Source organism: Colius striatus, chromosome 4 (genome assembly GCF_028858725.1).
Source record: "Colius striatus isolate bColStr4 chromosome 4, bColStr4.1.hap1, whole genome shotgun sequence".
NCBI lineage: Eukaryota > Metazoa > Chordata > Aves > Coliiformes > Coliidae > Colius > Colius striatus.
The window spans coordinates 64,349,211-64,372,183 of record NC_084762.1 but is presented as its reverse complement, the minus strand read 5'-3'; the positions used below and the strand labels follow the sequence as shown (position 1 = coordinate 64,372,183).

General features: G+C 38.4%; 1 protein-coding gene across 2 annotated transcripts in view; it reads left to right on the top strand.

Annotated features, from left to right (window-relative positions):
- Positions 1-22,973, top strand: part of STAU2 (staufen double-stranded RNA binding protein 2) — a 166,702-nt gene that overhangs the window by 19,549 nt on the left and 124,180 nt on the right. For both annotated transcript variants that reach the window (XM_061995420.1, XM_061995419.1), the window contains exons 3-5: positions 49-179; positions 4,469-4,628; positions 7,840-7,975. In XM_061995420.1, the coding sequence (XP_061851404.1) occupies positions 49-179; positions 4,469-4,628; positions 7,840-7,975 (427 nt within the window). The remainder of the gene's footprint in view (positions 1-48; positions 180-4,468; positions 4,629-7,839; positions 7,976-22,973) is intronic.

The following is a 22,973-nucleotide window of genomic DNA, read 5'->3' as shown; positions in this document are numbered from 1 at the left end:
TGAAGAACACATTTCTCCACAAAAACTTTACAGACTCTTTATTTACAGCTCCTCTCCAAGATAACATGGCAAACCCCAAAGAGAAAACTCCAATGTGTCTGGTAAATGAGTTAGCCCGTTTCAATAGAATACAACCCCAGTATAAGCTTCTGAATGAAAGAGGGCCTGCTCATGCCAAGGTAAGGTCGCAGTTCCAGGTGATGAGCCGTACCTTAAATGCTGAACAGTTCATGTCATGGTCTGGATGAGTGCAGTTGTCAAATACAGCTGTATTTCTAGTGAAAGGAGTTTCTTACTTTTCTTTATTTTGCTTGCTTTATTTTTTTTTATACTTCCAAAAAGTATGTCTATATTTCTGTTGAAGACTTGTGATCATTTTGGACCTTACTTTGAATTCCACTTAGAGTTTATATTTGCTAGTGTTCAAAAAGACTTTGTGAAAGTCTTCCCAGAGTATCACCACCCTTTATTATTATGGACATTATGGAATGTTTGCTTTTTAAGCTGCATTAATCTTTCCCTCCAATTGGCATGCCTTTGATAACTGCTGCTGCATTTGATTCATGGTGGTGCAGATGACAGCAAAGCCAGATTGTGTTATTTCTAAAGTTGATTGTATTGATACTGTATCTTTGTATCTTGCATTATAGGGTAAAAATGTTATTATTATTATTGTCTTTAAGTTTCCTGTAACTTTTAGATTTACAGTGATATTAAGACTCATGATTATAGCACTAAAGTTTCTAATGAGCTGGTCAGTTATCCATTTGTATATCTAACTTCTTAAGTACAAATTAGGATGTTTTTGGATGATAGGGAACACAGAGGGATATTTTCATGTTAGTAAGTTTCAGATCTAATTTTGAGTTTCCTCTCTTGTTGTGGGTGATCTGGAGGAGGAGAAAAAAGCCTGAAAACCTCTGAGAGAGAGAATGTACTTAATAGCTGCTTTGTAGTCAGTGTTTCTAGAGTGACTAAATTGCATAAGACACTGAAGATTGGTAACAGTTTCAGCTAGTCCTGGACTGTCTCTCTGTTGCCTCTTGTCCCACAGTTGCACGTTACATTTTCAGCTATCACAGAGTTGATGCAAATCACTGACCTTCTGGTTTGGCTGGTGTTCATGCATCCATTTTGCTAGTGGAAATGACATCAGCATTTGCAGGCCTACTGAGAATTAGCAAACTTTTAGGATCTCTCGTTGCATGTGGAAATTGAAGTGCTCTTCCCCTTTGTGGAGGCATTTTCACCACAGAATATACTGGTTGGTTGGTTTTAGGTTCTGGCATGTTAAATTTGTTGTGCTTTCTTAACTTTTCACTGTTGTGTTATATATTTAGTTTGTTACCTTTTTTTCCATAATTGTGAAATGAGTACTTTGGTTGTGCCAAAAAGAGTGGTTTGGGATGTTTGTATTCCTCAACAGTAAAGGGATTTGTGTTACATTACAATCATACTATAAATTTTAGCAGGATAAGAAATAGTTCACATATATTTGTTATTACTTTTAAAGGAACTAATATCATTGAAGTGATTTGAGCCTGTGTTAGCTGTACTTTTCAAAGCTAGATTTTCAATGGATTTCTTAGTTTTTCAGGGTTTCAATTTACCTCTTATTTTTAACTATACTCATAGTGCTCAAAAAATAGATATGTGCTCTGTAGACTCGGAAGTATTATTAAGTCATATTTTTACTTGTGCAGCAAATGAGAAAAACAAAGGAGGGAAAGGGATGAAGAACAGGATTGATTAATGAGATTATGCAGACTTGGGTACCTTTGACCTATGGAGAACAGAGACATAAAAATTAATATGACTACATTAGCAGCTTAGTATAATATCTTGCTAGTGATACAATAATATATCTGGTAGAATATGTGAAATAGAGCTGAGTTAGTTCTCTAAAGCATGACCTGAAGGGTCTAATGCTGCTGCCACAGTTTGCGGCTTAAGGAGCATCTTGTGCTTTCTTCCTATGCATGTTCTGTTCCTGTCCACTAGTGCTTTTGATGATTTTCAGAGACATGCTTTACAAGACAGCTATCTGTGTCATGGCCACAAATGCTAGTAAATTTTTGAAATATTTTTTCTTGTTGCCTTTGGAAAGTAAGTTTAGACAATTTGGGTGCAATGGAAAGCTAGAAACAGTGAATTTGTGAGAGAAGTGGTACTTCCTGACAGTGCAGTTAGAGTTTCTAGGAGTCTGCCCTCCAGGTGGATTCTTCCATCATATGAAAATCAGAAAGTATTTTTTAGTATAAATTACCTTTTTGAGTAGATTAGTCAGATTCATCATTTCTTCTGTGCTTCTATGTCAGTGGCATCTCAGGAGAAATTAAAAAGAGTGGCAACAGAAAGTGGATGGTGGTGCAGAGAAGAGGGAAAGGGGTAAGGATTGTAGCTCTTCAAAAGGCCAGGAAGGAGGAGATAAAGTTTTACATGCAGAAAAAGTGAAGAGGAAAGAATTACCAGAGGTAAGAGAGTCTGACTTTATGAACATAGTAGAGCAAAAACAAACACAAAACATGGTGGCATTGCTGCTCCCTAGCCATCAGGTAAACTGTGTTGGACTTAAGGAATAGAAACTTCTTCAGAAAAAGTGGAGAGAATTGCTTCTAAATCCGCAGCAGAACTGTCAGCTGCAGTCTTGCAGAACTTGAGTACTTCATTGGCTGCTCCAGGTACTGGTTTTAGGCAGTTTTATTCTTCTAATGAAATTTTTGCCTGCTGTGAGTGGGGTTTTTCCGGTTTTGTATTGAATGGTCTAAGTAAGAAGGTCAGAGCTCTGGCTATAGAAATTTACTGAGCAAGCCCTTTATTATCTTGAATTCTTGGTTTTTGCTCTAAATGCCAAGAGGAGAGTTATAGGTAGATAAATAGCCATTATTCATCATGTTTTTATTGAAATTGAAGATTAATCTCTTCCTATAAAAAATACTATGCTGATACTTTCTTGCAAAATAAAAAATAGACACACACCCCAGAAATCAAATTTCAGTTCTTTTATTAATAAGTATGTATGTTTATAGGTAATTTATATAATTATGGATATTTAGCTCCAATACCAGCTTAGGTTTCAGATGAGGTTAGAGTTTGACAGAGTGTAAGATTAAGAGACTATATTTTAATTCCACCTTTTCTCTGAGGAAATTGTCATGACTGCTGTGGGAAAAATGATATGGTGATAGGATCTGTGATCCGTGGACTTGCTGCACTGTGTTTATAAAAACTACAGTAGTCCAAAACTGAAGCCTTTAATTAAGACAAAAGTATGTATTTACAGCATTCACTTCATGTCCACTATGTGTATGTGTTTAGAGCTGAATTGAGAGGTATGTATATACTTGTGTTCAAGTGCTCGTTTGCAAGTATATACTAAATTATATGCAAAAGCAAATGAAAAATTTGCTCATCATGCCCATCTCTAGATACCTGGTCATGGATCTAGCAAGTTTAAATAATTTAAAAAAATATATAACAAGTAGCTATCTAAAGGAAAATTTTACTTTATATGCTGCCCACATGAATCTGTAGATTTCTTTATGTTGTCCTGAGTAAGTTAGTCTGTTTTCTGAGGTAAGTATATCCTAATTTACTATGTATTTCTGACTATGAAATCCTGCCTTATATGTATAGAATTGAAATGGAAAAGACATCAAGTTTTTACCCTTTCTTCTCTCATTCTTAGATATTCAAATTTAAACAGAACAGGTATATGTCATACAGAAGATTAACTCTATCTAGTAACCTAAAAATGTGTTGAGTTTTGTCTTCATGACTTGCACAGCATAGACACTGCTTGAAGTAATCCTTTATTGCAGATTTTGAAATAAATGGTTTTTGTCAGTAGTCTATTTCTCAACTCTGATTTTTTCACTTCCTGTTTTCATTATGAGTCCACATTAAAAAACTATTCGATTCGGAAAGATAATACTTATTTTCTTTCTTACTTTATATTTCTGGATATATTTAAGTTGTAAACTGTGCCCTAACGACTTTCACTGGGTAAAACTATTTGGACTTAATTTCTACTGCCTTGAAGATTGTGCAGTCATTTATCTCCTTCAGAGTTATTACAGAATAAGTTTTTGGAGCATTCTTTATAGTTTTCTACAGGTTAAGTGACTTAATGCATTCAAATGTGTGAAGAAATGTGGTCTTAACTGACCTGTATATGGTCTTTGAAGAGCAAAGGATTAATTTTCAGTTGTTGTTACTTGGTTTAAATATTATTCTGTTCTTTGATAGTTGCCATTAACATTATGATATTTCAGTTTGTCATATCAAAGGCCAAATGTTTCCCACTGCTGAAGACTCAGTGATCTCTGTAAGAGTCAGATATGTTATCTGGGAGTTCAATGTAATGAAAAGAGCATGGTTTCTCTTCAGCTCTGGAAGTTGATCTTACAGATTGATCTAATCTATGGTGATAATCTTGCCAGTATTTACCTGTTATTTGTCTTTGAAGATTTTCACAGTGCAACTGACTCTTGGAGAACAGACATGGGAAGCTGAAGGAAGCAGTATTAAAAAGGCCCAACATGCTGCTGCTAGCAAAGCACTGAATGAAACTAACCTTCCCAAACCAACGCCTAGACCACCCAAAAATAATGTTAACAATAATCCAGGTATGATATTTTCTACTGTGTGTTAAGTCTTACTAAAGTGTTGGACTATTATACCACTAGTAAATAAATTTAAGAAGATACAAGTTAAGTTGGAGAGTGAGAGTCAACATAACGGTCTTATGGGTATAACAGTATAATGAAGAACCTCTAATGGGTTTGCGCAGGAGAAATTTTAATGCAGGTACCTAAAATGGTTGAATATGTACAAACTGAACGATTGTGATCAACAGTAGACAGGACAAAACCAGACTGAGTTGAGCAGTATTACTATAGTAAAACATTTTTCCCAAATAGTTATTTTAACTTGTTTTCCACTGAAATTGGAGATTTCATCCAGTCCAATCCTGTGAATTTGCATCTGTAGTGTTAAATAAAAGGTTGTTGTTTGACATGAGAAATTTGATAGATAATTTCCTTCATTGTGAGTTTTCCTTCATAGCAACTTGTGCTTTCAAAAAAACTTTAAGATGGCTTTAGGAACTGTTGTTTGAATAATAGAAAGAGTGTATTTTGGTGTCTTGCAACCTTCATTTTGAGGTGTTACCTGTCAGTTGCCATCTATACACACAACACCTTTTGAAGTATACAGCCACGTGCTCAGTGACCTCTTCTGTCTTTTTCAATAAAATAAATAAAAAATCCAAAATTTTGTTTTAGCTAATGCAAAAGAAAGCAAGAGAAATGGTGAGCAATGGTGGTTCTTTTTTAGTTTCATTTTTTTCCCCTTTTTCCTATCTTCTGTCTTCATTTCCCTCTTCCCCTTCCTCTCATTTAAAAAAGTCTTTTCCAGACACTTTCTTAAAATGGAATAATTTTGCAGTTAATCTTCTCTGTTTGAAAAGAGGCAGGAGTTAAGTGTCTTTCAGTGCTTGTGATTATTGTTCTGAGCATTAGCCATTAAGGATTGTTTGATGGGGCAGGTTCTAGTTGGAGGCCTGTATCTAGTGGAACCCCTCAGCTGTCAGTTCTGGGAGTGGTACTGTTCAATGTATTCATTAATGACCTTTATGAGGGAACACAGGACTCTCAGCACGTTTGCTGATGATACTAAACTGGGGGGAGTGGCAGACACAACAGAAGGCTGTGTTGCCATTCAGTGAGACCTGGACAGGCAGAGAGAAATCTAATGAAATTCAACAAGGGCAAGTATAGAGTGTTGCATATGGGAACGAATAACCCCAAATACCAGTACAGGTTGGAGAATGAACTCTTAGAGAGCAGTGTAGGGGAAAGGGACCTGGGGGTCTTGTTGGACAGCAGGATGAGCATGAGCCAGCAATGTGCCCTTGTGGCAAAGAAGACCAATGGCATCCTGGGATGTATTAGAAGGGGTGTGGGCAGTAGGTTGAGAGAGGTTTTCCTACCCCTCTACTTTGACCTCGTGAGACTGCATCTAGAATATTGTGTCCAGTTCTGAGTCCCTCAATTCAAGGACAGAGAGCTGCTGGAGAGAGTTCAGTGCAGGGCCACTAAGATGATGGAGTGGAGCGTCTCCCTTATGATGAAAGGCTGAGGGAGCTGGGGCCCTTTAGCTTGGAGGAGACTGAGGGGTGATCTCATTAATGTTTACAAATGTGTAAAGGGTGGATGTCAGGAGGATGGAGACAGACTGTTCTCAGTGATGGCCAATGACAGGACATGGGGCAATGGGTACAAGCTGGAACATAAAAGGTTCCAAAGAAATACAAGGAAAAATTTATTCACTGTGAAGGTGACAGAGCACTGGAAGAGTTCAGATGGGTTGTCATGTCTCCTTCTTTGAGGACATTCAAAACCCACTTGAACAAGTTCCTGTGTGACCTAGGTGGTCCTGCTCTGGTAGGGTAGTTGGATCAGATGATCTATCTCTTCCAGCCCTTGAGATTTTGTGATTCTGTGACAGTGGTGAGATAGTATTCTCTTACTCCTTCGGAGATCAACACATTGCTTCTTCAGACCTAGGGCACTGGTTTTGCCTTATGTCCTTAACAGTCACTGTGACTTTGGCAGGAGGCTCATACCTCTATAAAAAGGAAACCTCAATTTTATTCTTGACATTACTGAGTATTACCTGACTTCTAGGATTTTTTTGCTTTGAAAAATATTAATAAATGGAAAAACTACTAACAAAAAAAAAATATACTTTAAGAGAATTAATTAAAAAAATTGTATCACTGTAATTTTGCTCTAAGAAAGATGTATTGTATATGCACAGGCATTTTACTACCAAACTGTCATTTTGCATGTTAATTATGTGGGTGAATTAGTCATTCCTTACTCCGGAAAATAGAAAAATTTTTGTTGATAGACATTTTCGAGTAAGTGCATAAAAAGTTTCATCATTTGTCATATAAAGCCTTTGGCAGACTGTCAAATTCATCATAGCTGTTTCAAGGCTAGATTTATTTGAACCTTTTCTGAAAATATTTTCAGAAAATACAAACTCCTTTTAATTGGAATATATATTTAGCTCATTTAGGGTTTTCTTACAGCAGCACAACTGGGGAATACTTAAGCTGAACATTTTATTTAAAAAAACAAAAGTGAAGTCACAATGTAGCTTTTTCTTTGGCATTATGGAGACCATGCAAGTAGGCAAGTGCTGTCTGCTTTCTATTTTTGTATTCTGTCACCAGTAGATGGCTGTAGTGACTTTGATTTCCAGTAATATTTTCAATTTGTTAGATCATTCCTGTAATATTTACTTTTTAATCCAGTCTTAAGTTTTCAAGTCTTGCAAATAAAGCTTTTTTTTTCCTTATCTTGTATTAAGATTACCAAATGACTGCAGTAATGCCTATTATTGCATGCTTGTTTCAATGCCTCTTTGCTCTATTTTTTATTTTATTTAATGGTATTCAACAGGAAGAGACATTGTTCTGTTATCTTTTTAATTTCAAAAAGTGTCATAATGTATTATAAGTACTTGGTTAGAGCACTGAGTTTCTCATTCATATGTGAAAATATACTGAAACTGCGTAGAAAATGCAGTTTCAGTAAATGTTAAAATGCAGTAACTGTTTAAATGTTCTTTTTCATTGCGTGTGATTAAGTCGGCATTTATACTCCTATTAGAGAACCTGAAATGTCATTGTAGTTGCTGCTTTTTTAAAATTTAAACATAATAATTAAAAGATCAAGCAGCTCTCCCTTTGCTGCTCATCTTGATCCTGCTTGCATGTTTGGCAGTATTTATGATTTAAGTGCCTGATGTGTTCTCTGCTCTTTGCAGGCAGTATAACTCCAACAGTGGAGCTGAACGGCCTGGCTATGAAGAGAGGTGAGCCTGCCATCTACAGGCCCTTAGATCCAAAGCCAATTCCTAATTACAGAGCAAATTACAATTTCCGGGGCATGTACAATCAGAGGTTTGTACTTTTTCTATTGTTTGATGGTTTTTATCCATTGCTTCTCAAGGTGTAAGATTTTTGCTAAGGACAGTCACTGCAGCCTTATTTAGAAACACACATAATCTTCTGAAAGAAGACAGATACTCTAAGGATGTCACAAGGAATAAAGACTTTTACATGTTACCCGTTTCTATGTTTTTAGTGCACATACTGGAGTTACAGTCTACAGCCATGACAGTGAGGAGGCAGAGCTTTAACTTCAGAGAGAGATTTTGCTTTTCTTTGCTCTTATGTCATGTACTTAGAATCTCTATCATTAGAAATGAAGCACTCTTTTCTTAGAAAATTGATGTAAAATTAGGAGAGTTGCATTTTGAAAATTGTTTTGAAACCATTCAGAGTTTCCATTTTGTAACCATTCTGCCTGGTCATCTATCTCAGTACCTTATTCCTCAGTGTTTGTTTAGGAAAAATTCTTTATTTCACAATTTAGCACCCTGTTTTCAGAGCCCTTCATCAATGCTGTCATTTCTGTTGGAAGTTGGAGTAATCATTGAGCAGATGGTATAAAAAAAATTTATTTTTGAATTATCAGTTCTTAAAAATTTAAGTGAGTGGAACAGTTTTCTTAATTTAATTCATGACTATGTTTTAAAGTTCCCAAACATCTTCATCTTTGATATTTATGGAATTTCAGTACAGATAGAAAAACTGTTCTAGCTCATCCTGAATAAAATGTGATTTGTATCTAATGCAACAGTCTGAGAGAAACTTAAGATAATATATGTATTATATTAGTTACAATTGTAATTGCAAAAGTTAGAGGTTACTACCTTTTAAGATTTTATTTCTTTTCACAGAAAATTGTTAGCATGTCTGGTGCAATCTTTAAGTTTGCTTCCTTGGGAACTTTCGTAGGAACTCTGTTTCCATGTAAGGGTAAAATACTACATGAAATTAGTTTCTCTGAATGCATTAGGTAACCAAGGGCATTTGATTTTTCTCATTGCAGAACAAACAGGCAAGGTGGGACAGAGAGCCACAATCTGTTTGCATGCTTCATTGTGCTTCCTTGAGTGCAGTTACTCATGCGAGATGGCTATTAATACTGTGACTAGTGAACTGATAAATAATTAAAACTAAGTAGTAAATAACTAGATATGCCCATCTGAGTGCATCTGTTTACCTGAGTAAAGAGGAAACAGAAGCATGATGCCATATAGTACTGTTTTGGGACTACTCCTGTGTTTGAAATAATTGCTCATCACTTTGGAAGGTGCTAGTCTATTATGATTCTAGTAAGGAAGGCACTTAGCCCCTGTAAGGTATCATTTAAAATGCTGTTTATTAGAGCTGATGATATAAGAACAGTGCAGATGATCTTCCATCTCCTCAGATTCTGGTTGCCCCAAGCGGTGCAGCATCGAACAGGACCATGACCCCCACATGCAGCGTGCCATGCAGACCTCATCCACAGCGCAGATTCTCTCCAGCTCAGTCATCCACATGCTTACAGGATTTTCTTTCAAGGAAACAACTCTGTCATTGCTATAGGCAAAACAGTGTGGGTCCTTGATGTGCTGGATTCTGCTTCTCTGCTAGTCAGGATTGCCGTGCACTTCCTACCCACTGTCTCAGAGGGGAGGGAGTCTGGAGACAGATTCTGGACCTCCTATAAGACTGAGGAAAATTCCAAATATGAAGCATGTGCTGTAGTATTGTGCTCTGTTCATGTGGTATGAGAAGCTACATTTACTATCTTCTACAGCCATGCTGTATTTAGCATTTGTTTTCTGATTTTTTAGTAGTCAGGTGGTAGAATAAAGTGTTGTTGGGGTCTGTGAGTAAATGCAGACCATGTAGACTGTTTAAAAACAAGATTTGAAAAGTAATGTGAGTAATATTTTTAATTTTAATCACTTTCTGACTGTAGATTATTATCTGTTGTTAAAATAGATACAAAATACATTATGTAAGTTGGAAACGGTTTTTGTATTTTATACTGTGACTAGATTCCCTTTACTGATGTCTGTGTAAAAAAAAGTATATGTTTTAAAAGAGATGAAGATAGAGATTAAGATTTGGAGACTGTTTTAGGGAACTTTATTTCTGGGAAGCATAAAGTATTAAGTTCATCCCAGAGTAAATCTTTAGACCAGTTAAGACTAGTCTTTCAAGTGGCACAAAAGATCCTTTTCAGTAACTCATGGAAATGGGATCTAAGAGCTGCTATTTTTATGCAAAGTTGAGGACTAGCTTCCATATCAGACTAAGGTGATTTATGTTGAAGTGACAGTGATTACTCCTCCGTCCTTTGTCCCCAGCCTTTGTGTCCCTGCAAGTTTCCTGGCTTCAGCAATAGATGTTCAGCTGCTCAGAAATGAGTCAATTTTGGGACGTTCAAGGAAGGAAGAAGTTACTCCTCGATGTACAGCTGTACTTAAACTCCTTCTCACCCAGTCAGACAAGAGCAAGTGTCCTCACTGGAGAGAGGACCGGAATGTGTATTTGGAAGTTAAGAGCTGCTTAGATTGATTTAAATGTGAAGAACTACACTCTCACATGCAGTGGAGCATATTTATATGGGCAGTATGTTGCACAGAGGAAGCTGAAAGAGGTTTACATGCCAGGTACAAGTCTGCAGCTGATAGTGTAAATTGATACTGAAGGTGAAAGTTACTTTCATGAAGGAAGGAAAGCAAACAAGTGAAAGAAGAAAAAAAAGAGAATGTTTTGCCAGTGACCAGCTTGGAAGGGAAGTGGTGGGATCTCTGAGATGAGCATCCTCTGCTGAGTGACTTTTCCCATGCAGCAGGTGTTCCCCATAACACTTTTCCATAGTAATTTTGTCATTTTCATCAGGACCTTCTCGAGCTCCCTGTTGTTTGTTCCTGCTTATGGTGCTGGTAGTGCTGCATCAAGGCACATATTGAGTGCTGGCTGCATAATGAGCTTTGTGCATGCATCTCATTGAGCTCTGTAATGTCTACCAAAAGCTACTGGCAAGGGATAGGAAAAAGGCTGAGGAGAGAGGGGCTACAGTACAGTATAGTTACAACACTGTCAGTGTTTTGGTTATTTGCAGGTGAAGGGCCTTGAGAATGAAGAGAACAGCAAGGGAAAAATACAGGTGGAGGAACTCTGGAAAACATTGGCCAGGCAGCTTAGGTGAAGGATCAGAGAGCTGCAAGTGGAAGTCAGCCTACAGAACTGCAAGTGCAAAATTTAGCATAGCAAAGGGTAAGGCATTTGAGGCAGTGTGCTACAACAGCCTTGTAAGTCTCTTCCTGTGCTAAATTAGGAAATGCAGGGCAAATCTGCTCCCCTCTTAGAGCTAAAGGAGGTAAAATACTGTCCCCTTGGGAGTGGATGGGATAGGAATGTATTAGGCTGGCTCTTCACTCAAGCTAGTGAATGTAATACTCATTGTTAAACAGCATTGAGTCATTGCCATTACACTGCATCTTGACTTGAGATGGTAAAGTCTGTGTGATGCTGAGATGAAACATGTGAAATTATCAGCTCTGGTAGGTTGGATATCTGTATACTATGGATCATTTCATAATACAGATAAGAACTTCAAACTTTTTTCATCTCACTCTGGTAAGATAACTTAAGAGACCTCTCTGAATTTTCTTTATTGAAGTGAAATCCATGCAAGTTAGGTAGTAGGAAGTTTGACTGCATCTGATAAAACAAGAGTTTTTTTAAAAGCTGTCAACACTGAATCCAGCCATGTTAGACAACTTTTTGTTTAACAGAGGTTTCTCTGTAACAGGGATTCTAATAAAGGAAAAACCTGTTTTGGCCCTCAAAAATTACTGATTATGTACTACCTATTTGAAGCCAAGTTGGAGTTTTGAGCAATTTTACAACATTGGCACGTGAGAACCTTTCAGTTCAAACACTACACATTACAGAAAAGCTAAAAATAGCGTACATTGCATTTTGTATGGCTTCTTTTATCTAAGAGCCTTACAAACTGACTCTGGGGAAGGAGGTGCTGATGCTTTCAGGGACTGTTTGCTAACTGATTTAGGTTGCATATTTGTCAGCACAACATTTGGCACGATTCAGTTGAATTGGCAAGGTACTCAGAAGAGGCCAAGCCTTGAAATGGCAGGTCGGGTTTGAGAAACATTGGCAGAGCTGAAACATGTGCGTACTACTCATATCTGTAGCCAATGCTAGAAGCCACACTCCTTCACATCCCCGAGGATGCAGTTGGCTTAAACCATGTAAAAAAATTAAAAACATGGCTGTTCACATTAGAGCAAGTAAAAAATAAAGTGAGATGTCAGTTCTGAGTAAAGGGTCATCCAGCTCACCTTGTTGCCATTGAATGCTGTTGTGTTTTATTCTAAGTTATTTTTTTCTTCAGTTAGAATTGGAGACATTTTTGAAGTTTAATTGTCACGTGGGCTTTTCAATTATAAAATGTCTGTAAGTGGCAAAACAGAAACAGCGTCTTACAGACTTACCTAAACTAAGTTTTCATCCACTAGAAACTGAACAGCAACTTTTGATGTTTTAGTAGGGAAAATAGTTTTAAAGACACCACAAAACTCAACTCTTTTTTTTTTGGGAGAATTGAGAAGTTATTTGCTTATTATATAAAATCCTTTAAAATGTGTTTTGTCACCATCTAGAGTGCTTGGAAAACCTTTGTTAAAAACCCTGAACTTTCAAAATTAAAAACACTCGTGAAGTGCAGGAATGAAGAAAATACCAAACAACAACAAGATACAGAATAGAAATAAAGTAATTAAAACAATTTCTTGCTTGGTTTTGAGGAATTTGGATGATGTAATAATTCTATAAGCATGTCATGCAAAGTGGTAGTGTCCGTGGGGTACATTACAGCCTTCATACACTTTGACAGTTTCTGCTGCACTGAACCTTCATGTTAGTTTTGTATATGGATTGTATATGATGACTTCTTCCTGCGTATGTATGGTATACTTCAGCCTTAGTGTATGCAGGAGACTGCACAGACCATTCCTCCTTTTCTTTTTCTTCATGGTCCTGGTGAGCACATACTTCTGTACAGTGCCATTTGCAAGACTAAACTCAGAAACAGGGAGGAATCACATTCTTGCCTCTTCAGGAGCCAGCCAAGCTGCCTGGCCACTAAGCACGGGGCATCACCCTACGTGGTGTATGTAGTTCCTACCTATTGGGTTGGTAGCTTCCCTCCTGGGTACTCAGCTGCTGCATGGGACTCAGTTTGCTTAGGCTTGTTTGCTCCTGAAATTGTGTGTGCCAGCCCTTCGGAACAGCACCTGAAATTCTGACTTCGCACTTTGAAGAGAAGGTGCAGTAAAAGCAAGTTTGCAAACTGATCTTTGACCAACTACATCTGCAACTACTAACTTCATAGTGAACTAGCGTGTTCTCCAGTCTAATGATCAAGAGAATAGGCTGAGTGTTTATTGGATGAATTTCTTAAATTGGCAGATCAAATGAATAAAAGATTGTGTGGTGAAAGAATGGAATAGAATGAAAAGTTTGTTTCTTCTGTGAATGCTGACTTAAAGATTAACTAATGTGCATCAAAGGGAACAAATTTTGAGACTGGTATTACTTGACCTGAGTGCTTAGCAATGCAATCTAAATCCTCACCCAACTGATCTGTTTCACAAAAGTTACATAGTCCTAAGGGGCAAAATAAAGGAAAACCTAGACAGAGGAACAGCTGTAGAAGACAAAATTTTGGAGTGGGCTGTATTGCAGGAGACAATGTAAAATCTATTGAGGCTGTTTCCAGAAGTACACCTACAATTATGCAACCCCAGTTGTCTAATTTACAGAAAGAGAATGAAGTCTGAAATTCTCCCAACCTTTAGAAATCCTGTTTACCTTCTAGCAGGAGACTTGTCTCTGTGTGAAGAGCCACATCTGTTTGAGGCACAAATAGTCCAGTGCGTAATATAAAGGATTATTGGATCTGAAAAACTTAGGTATTGATTAGAAGAGCCAGTAGTCTGGAAAAGGTAAAGTTCAGATTACTCTGTGGAGTCTGTTCATGGCTCTAGACATGTGATTAGCCTATTATCTGTGTTGCTGAATTCAGTGATTGAGGCTTTGTGCAACAGAGAAGGATTTTATCCACAGCTGTGTAGAAAGCAGATTTTTCCCAAGCATATGTACTGTGGCAGATGTGAGGACACTATGTTGCTTAAACATAGACCTCTGGTGCTGCTTGAGATATTGTGGGGTGTTTGAGACATCCACACGGGACCACAGGATTTGTCAGAAGACCTAGAGGAGACTTTTACTAGAGTGGCAGCTGAAGGCCAGACAAGATACCCTAGAGCACTGCAAACAGCCCTGCATAGCTAAGTTTAGACAATTAAAGGAATCCCTAATAGCAGGGTTCATTCATCATACCATTTCATATAATCCACCAGGACTCCAGCAATTCATGGGAAACTTCTGCTTTTCCTGGATCAGTTCTCTGTCACATCATGTAGCCATTGGTGGTGTTCTAATGCAAGCTCAGATGCCTCTCACAGAGTCTCTGCCTGTGCACTAGAAACCGAGTCTCTCATTTTAACCGGTGAGAGTCTAGTCAGAGCAGTCATGAGTCCAGAGTGCTGTTTTTCGTGCCATAACCTAGCATAGCTACATTTCATATGAGTGTCTCCAGAGCTTTGCTCTAATAGCAGCTTAGTTTCTATGCATTAACTAAATACCTAAATTTATACATCTGAATCCTACTCTGAGAAATAATCCAAAGCATATTGATTTGTAATAATTTTATGAGTGCTGTAATGGGAATCATCTGACTATCGCAGTGGAAGGCCTGGAAAAAGATAAAAATCTCTCCCCAGAGAGAAGAAGGAGAGAAAAGTATCAGAAGTGCAAACTCTTTAAAAACATATTATGGAGGGAGGGGAATAAAAGTTCTAAGGAGAGGCAGACGTGCAAGTTCTGAAATGCTTTTGATGGAACGAAGTGGTACTTTGCTGCAAAAAGCCCATAGGCTGTGGACAAGAGTGCCCTCACTGCCCAGATGAAGTGGTCCCTTGGTTCCAAAGCCTTTTATGTTAAGCTGAGATAGTCACAAGAGAATAAACCCCTTGGTCAGGACCAATATAGGGTGGCACTAGGATTTTTACCTTGTTACAGTTGTTGGGTGTACAACATCTCTCCCCTAAAGGCCACAAAGAGTTGTAGATGCTTTGCCTCCATTTCCAGCTAGTGTTGCAAAGTTCTGTCTTTGAAATCTGTGTGTTACGGGTTAAGAAGTGTGATGATAAAGATGTTTAGTGTCTGCTTTTGCAAAAACTCCTTTCTGCATTCCTTGCACTCCTCCTAGCCTTTTGAACAAATGGCCAACAACTCCTTTGGAAGAAATACTAAAAATTACTTGGGAATAGATATTAAGAGCTTGTTTAGAATAGGTTGTATCCTTAAATACACTGTAATTTCATTCTGAACAGCAAATAGGGATTTCAGAGAGATAAAGTGTAAGGAAAGAAAGAACAGTTTTAGGAGTAACACAAGTGATTGTTCAGATTGGCAGTTTAATTGTTCAGCTGGAAAAGGCTGATCTTAGACCATTAGATGGCAGCATGAATTTGTGTTTTGGTACAAGACTTTCACAGCAGAAGCACTCTTTCAAAAGTTGCCTTTTTCTATTCTGAAGCTTTTCATGAGTTTAAAATGTTGCAATTCTACTGTAATCAATTAAAACCAGATTTACTGCAGTGTTTTGTCTCTCCGTTTTCTTCTCTTATAATGATTGAGGCTGCAATAACTGCAGTGGATTTTTCTCTTTTTTATGCAAATCTGGTGTGAGCAAAAGATACCTGTTTGTCAGCAGTGAAAATGGAAGTATTTGGTGTAGCCACACAAAGACAACAAGAATTCTGTGTTACATCTAATTATTTACTTTGTCTGGTTTGACCTAAAGATGTTTCCTGAAAGATAAGGCTGCAGCTCACCCAACAAACCTGCAGTCTGTTCATGCTAGTGAAGCTTTCAGATGATCTGAGCATTTATTCATTTGGAAGAGGCTGAGATTTCCAGCTGATAATTGATTCAGTTCTGTACATTGCCAGTTGAGATAGTATTCAAATCATATCTTAAAGCAGACTTGTATATCTCATTGTTATTACCCTGCTAGTGTATCAACATTATGGTGTAATAATCTAATCACAGATTTTAAAATGAATTCATTGTGTTAATCTTCTGCATGCTACATTTCCCTTATCCTGGCCTGTTTATTGCCACTCATTGCCTGCCTCCCACACAGACATATTGTTATAAGGAAAGTGTTGACTACAGCTGTGCTAGGATTTTTCTTTGCTAGTATTTGTTTCTAGAAAAGGAAAAGGGAGAAAGTCTATTTCCTGTTGATTTAAAACAGCAGAAACATCTGCTTGTCTTAAGATAGTTTTCCCAAAAGAACAGTGGCAAGGGAGCTTGCAGGTGATGAGCTTTGCCATTGCCAGTAGCTATCAGTTTAGAAAATAGTGATTAGTATGGTTGGCTTTAAAAAAACGTAAAAAATCCTTAAACAAGAGATAGTATTTACTCCCGCAATAAATTTTTTGACAGCTAATGTTTAATTCCTGCAGTGTTTTAAATCATAAAAATACGTAAGTATCTGGGATCAGAAAATCCAGATTCTGCTGTGGAATCTGTAGACTCCATTACATGGTGCTCACAAAATGGTGTTAGGTGATGTCTCCTGACACGGCATGTGTGTAATCCTTCTGACAAATGCATCCTGTCATTTCCATCCACTGTGTTAATGGATGCATTTAACCTATCAGGGATCAATAAAATATATACTCTTAAATGTATTTACTATATTACATTGACAGCTTTTAAAATATTATGTTACATAGACTAAAAATCAAGCTGACAGAATTGAGAGCAAGCTTTGTGGGCAGTATTCCCTATACAACGTCCCTGCGTTTTCTAAGTCAATGCATTTACCTGGTATCATTAAAATCTTTTCAGTCTTAGCTGTAGAGCATCTCGATGCTTCATCGCTCTTCATGCCTAAAATATGATATGTAAGACTTGACATTTTACACAGTTGCAGCGTTCTAAACTGTCTTCACTCAGAATTAAGTAGTTTTGGCAATGACCTCTTGGCCCTATCTATGGAGCAGCTCCTAAGCCCTATTATTCTTAATTAATAGTTGTTTTTTGTTAGGATATAGTGACCTCCCTAAACTGCTTGCTCTGTCTCCTAAGAGGACTACCCTTTTCTTTGCAGAGACTTCTAGAGAGAGTCCAGGGCTACCAAAATGATCAGGGGACTGGAACATCTGTATTTTTCTTTTTTTTTGAGGAAATACTGTGGGACCTGGGTCTGTTTAGCCTGGAAAAGAGAAGACTAAGGGAGGACTTCATTAACACTTCCAAGTACTTAGAGGGTATATGTCAAGTTGTTGGGGTGACACTTTTTTCTGTTGTGTCTAGTGACAGGACATGGGGTAATGGACATAAGCTGGAACACAGGAAGTTCCACTTAAACATAAGGAAAAACTTTCCTGTGATGGTGAGGGAACCCCGGCATAGGCTGCCCAGGGAAGTTGAGGAGTCTCCTTCTCTGGAGGTTTTCAAAACCGGTTTGGGTACATTCCTCTGTGACCTGATCAAAGTGAATCTGCTTCAGGAGAGTGGTTGGACTAGATGATCTCTAAAGGTCCCTTCCAACTTCTTCCGTTCTATCATTTTATGATTCTTTTGTGGTCCTTGACTCATGTTTTGGCTATTTCTTCTGAAGCTTCTTTCAGTATACAGAGTTTTTTTCTTCAGGTTTTCAACTTCCTCACGTCTTTCTCTTCTGTGGGGAAAGTAAATCTAGTTCCAGATCTGTCTCTCCAAGCTTTAGCCGTGACTTTTCTTGTTCTCACTTGGGCTGACAGCATGAAGAGCTGAAATACAGATCCTCCTCATCTTTGGTTTCTTAATGTCTGTATTTCAACACTGCTCTTCCACTTGAGAGGGCTTCTGTAAACTTTCTGACTGAAAGATCTTGAGAGCCAACAGCCTCCCCCAGCACCATGTCAGTCTCTTCAGTATGTTGGTTTTGCAACTCACTGGGTGTCCTTTCTCTAGATCTGATTATTTAAGGTAGCTTTACTTTCAGGCTATGGACAGAAGACTAGTGGTGTTGGTATGTGTAAAAATGAGCATTTGTTCAGATTGCTCATCCAGGAGCAGGACCATTTTGGGTATCTTTATTTCTTTCTACTGTTAGGTTTTTTTTCTCCCTTACCTTTTTGGTGTACTTCTGATCTGTGGATATTTCAATCAAGATAGATATGCAATAGTGGGTTCAATGGAAGCCTAGATGGCCTCCTTTCTTCTTTTGGCCTTTCTGCTGTGTCAAGAACCTGAACGTTGGTTACCAGTAGATATGTTCCCTTTCCTTACCCTGCTTTTTTGGTGATGACACAGGTGAACTGCTGTTAGGGCTGAGACATTAGTTTGAGAGGCTGTCATAATTTTCCTGAGGGAAGCAAGCAGAAAGAAGGTTAGTAGCTAATTTTTAACAGATTCCAGTAAGATCTGACTGGAATTGTACTCTCTCCTAGTCCAGAGTCTCTGCCCATTTTGAGGTGAAATTTCTGCCATAGATTGAGGAATTATTATATTTTCCCTAGAAAAGTTTTTAAGATTCTTTTACAACAGAATATATGGAGTCTGAATGCAGAAGAACTCACTGGCAACCACTGTGTTATACTGTCTGTTCAGCTCTTGTCTACAGTAGTGATTTTGGTGGCTGCTTGTGTTCTGTGAAAGAAAGTACAGTTAACATCTCTTCTAAAAAGCTAATTTCAAGGATCTTATGAAGATCTGCTAGTCTTCTTAGGGTATTTTAAAGAGAAATGCCAGTTTAAGTTGGTTATTGTCACAAAACATATAGCTGAACTCCCAGGATAAGGAACTTTGGCACCACAATTTGTTCAGATGATTTGTTTCACTGAAATGGGGCTGAATCTCCTAGCGTTGCAATCAAAGAGAAAGTAATCTCTGAAAAAAAACCCACCAAACCCAAAACTATTTTAACTTTGAGACTTTTCCATGACAAAAAGGAAGAAAATGGAATCTAATGACAATGGTTTAGATCCATGTCTGACATTAACATCAGTGAAACAGAAATGGGGATTTTTAAGGAGGTAGGCATTAGTGGCTGAGCCTTAGTTCCATTCAGTTAAGGTAATCTCTATACTGACTTTGTTTATGAAGTCAAAGGTTATAATAACCATTTCAGATACACAAATCATAGAATGATAGAGTTGGAAGGGACTATTAGAGTTCATCTAGTCCAACCCCTCTGCAGAAGCAGGTTCACCTAGATCAGGTCACATAGGAACATGTCTAGACGGGTCTTGAAGACCTCCAAGGAAGGAGATTCCACAACCCCTCTGGGCAGCCTGTGCCACTGCTCCCTCACTCTCACAGTAAAATAGTTTTTTCTTATGTTTAAATTGAAATTTTTGTGTTCCAGTTTCATCCCATTACCCCTTGTCCTGTTGCTAGCTACTATAGAAAAAAGGGATGCCCCAACCTCCTGACACCCACCATTTAGATATTTGTAAATATTAATGAGATCCCCCCTCACTCTGCTCTCCACTAAACAGCCCCAGATCCCGTAGCCTTTCCTTGTATGAAAGATGCTCCAGTCCCCTGATCATCTTGGTGGCCCTGCAGTGGACTCTCTCCAGAAGTTCTCTGTCCCTCTTGAGCTGGGGAGCCCAGAACTGGACGCAGGACTCCAGATGAGGCCTCACCAGGGCAGAGTAGAGGGGTAGGAGAATCTCCCTTGACCTGCTGGCTCATGTTTAGTTTATTATCAATCCGGACTCCCAGGTCTCTGCAGAGCTGCTCTCCAGCAGGTCGAACCCCAGCCTGTACTGGTGCATGGGATTGTTCCTCCCTAGGTGCAGGATTCTGTACTTGTCCTTGTTGAACCTCGTGAGATTCCTCTGTGCCCAACTCTCAAGCCGGTCAAGATCCCGCTGAATGGCAGCACAGCCTTCTGGGGAATCAGCCAATCCTCCCAGTTTGGTGTCATCCGGGAACTTGCTGAGGATGCACTCTGTCCCCTCATCCAGGTCATTGATGAAGATGTTGAACAAGACTGGCTCCAGAACTGGTTCCCTGTGGAACTCCACTGGCCACAGGCCTCCAACTCGATTCTGTGCCATTGATCAGCACCCTCTGGGCTCTGTCATTCAGCCAGCTCTCAATCCACCTCACTGAAATGATCAAAAGGAGACTGAACACTTCATAAGGGATAGACAAGGAAGGAGAGGTCATTCCCTATACATTAGGAAGGGTTTTGACCGTCTAGAGCTTAATGATGGTGTTGATATGGTTGAGTGTTTATGGGTAAGAATGAGGGTCAAGGACAACAGGGGAGATATCATGGTGGGAGTCTGTTATAGACCACAGCACCAGGACGAAGAGATAGACAAAATACTGTATAAGAAGCTGGGAGAGCTCTCACAATTGCTAGCCCTTGTTCTCATGGGGGACTTCAGCTTACCAGATGTCTGCTGGAATACAAGAAAGCTGAGAGGAAACAGTCCAGGAGGTTCCTGGAGTGTGTGGTAGATAACTTCCTCACGTAGCTGATGAGGGAGCCGACAAAGGAAGGCACCATCACTCTCTACAGCTACCTGAAAGGAGGTTGTAACAAAGTGGCGGTTGGTCTCAGTAACAAGTGATCGGACAGCAAGAAACTGCCTCAAGTTGCACCAGGGGAGGTTTAGATTAGATATTAGGAAAAATGTCTTCACCAAAAGGGTTCTCAAGCATTGGAACAGGGTGCCCATAGAAGTGATTGAGTCACATCCTTGGAGTTATTTAAAAGACATACAGATGTGACACTTAAGGATGTGGTTTAGTGGTGGACACAGCAGTGTTAGGTTTACAAGTGAACTCGATAGTCTTTACGGTCTTTTCCAACCAAAATACTCTGTGATTGTATTCTAACAGTCCTTGGTATCTCTATCCTCAAAGTCTTTTTTGGAGTCCTTGATTTATAGAATACAATTCCAGACTGTCTTATAAACATTTCCTACCTTTTAGCAATACTGCAACCTCATATTTGTGTATTGATCTAACATGATCTGACATTTTCTTCTGTATTCAGAAAGTACAACTGGACCAAGTCACTGTGCATTGGTGACTGCTACTACTGCACCCTCGTGATGTCACTTATACCTTTTTATTAGCGATAAATTCATATTTATTTGTCAGTCATTGGTGGAAATCTGTTGTGCTTATTAAAGTTTGACAATTGAAAGAGTATTATGCCTGCTGTTCATGAATAATGTTCCCTAAGAAATCTGCTGTTTTTATGGTTGTGAGTAGAAAGGAATCAAAGCACTGAAAGACTTTAATGATCATCTCTTTGATTTCTAACTTTTTCTCCTTACAAACCTCACTATGATTGATTAACAGTCCTTCCCTTCCCTTCCCTTCCCTTCCCTTCCCTTCCCTTCCCTTCCCTTCCCTTCCCTTCCCTTCCCTTCCCTTCCCTTCCCTTCCCTTCCCTTCCCTTCCCTTCCCTTCCCTTCCCTTCCCTTCCCTTCCCTTCCCTTCCCTTCCCTTCCCTTCCCTTCCCTTCCCTTCCCTTCCCTTCCCTTCCCTTCCCTTCCCTTCCCCAGATGGGAGGATTTCTAGACACATGCTCTAGCTGGCCTCAATAGTACATTTTCAGAGCATACAGAGATGATAACTAGTGAGGTAGGAGAGTATGCATCCTCAGTTCACAGCACACAGCTGCTGAGGATGTGTGTTTTTTAATTTGTTCTTACTTTCAGGCCTGTAATTGAGAAGTTTAAAATGACAGGTTATTTTTTTTTTTACTCAGGGTAATGCAATTAGTATCTGTATGTTTATATTCACACAGAATCACAGAATCTTATGGGTTGGAAGGGACCTCAAAAGATCATCTAGTCCAACGTCCTTGCCAGGGCAGGTCCACTAAGTGGGAGCAGAATGTGGCCCAATGTACACTAGTTATTTTAATTTAAGTTAATATGGATGGTGATATTTACTCTGTGAGTTTCTTGGGCCTTCTTCTTCTGTGGACTTTTAGGTTAATTAATTCTTATGAAGTCCTGAGATGATTTTGTTAGTAACATTTTTATTAGCATTATGTTACTAGTATAAATATATGATAGAATGAAATGAGTGAGGTACTTAATTCTGTCATTTGCTTAGTTCCTAGGCTGGCACGTGATGTGATTTTTTTTTTTTTTTTTTGTTAAACATGAATTTCTATGTAGAAAGAAAATGATACTGTAGTCAGATATGAAACATTGTTTATATTCTTTTACTGTAATGGATATTTGGACAGCATTCTCAGTAACTACTCTGCATGCTTGTAAAGATTAGTGAGTAATACAGTTCATGGGAAATTTTATGAGCTAAAGTAGATAAGAGGTTGAGATGTTTGTCTTCTGGATGTCTGCTTTAACCTCTAAGTATACAGTGTACAGCACAGCTTCATTATGTTTTCCCTTTTATTCTTGTACTTGTTTTTATGTCACAGAAAATATAATTTTCTTTTTCCTTGTATTTATCTTTTCCTCCCCCCCAGGCCCCTATCTCCATTTCAGCATTGTCTAGTGTTCTTGTTATGTCCTTACATTATTTATACTATATTTTCAGTCAAGAATAAGTTGAAGTTGTGTTGACCATTTTTATTAGTTATTCAGTTGACAGATAAAAATAGCTTTTCAGAGACACATAACAATTTTTGTGCTCTCTTCTTAGTTTTCATTGTTGTTTTTCACTTGTTTTTTCTACCTTAGTCTCCACTGTACAATACTGTAGAACGTTCATCTCATGATCCTTTTTCCCAAAGATTTTCTCATTTTACTTGTAAACCTTTTATTTCTTTTTTTCCCCCTTATACCTCTTGCACTAGTTTTTTTGGTTTAAAGAGAAGAATATCCAGACTAGTTGGAGACCCATCTGGCACTTTAAAAAGTGCTTCTAAACTTTTAAGGCTGTAGACTGAAGAAGAGAG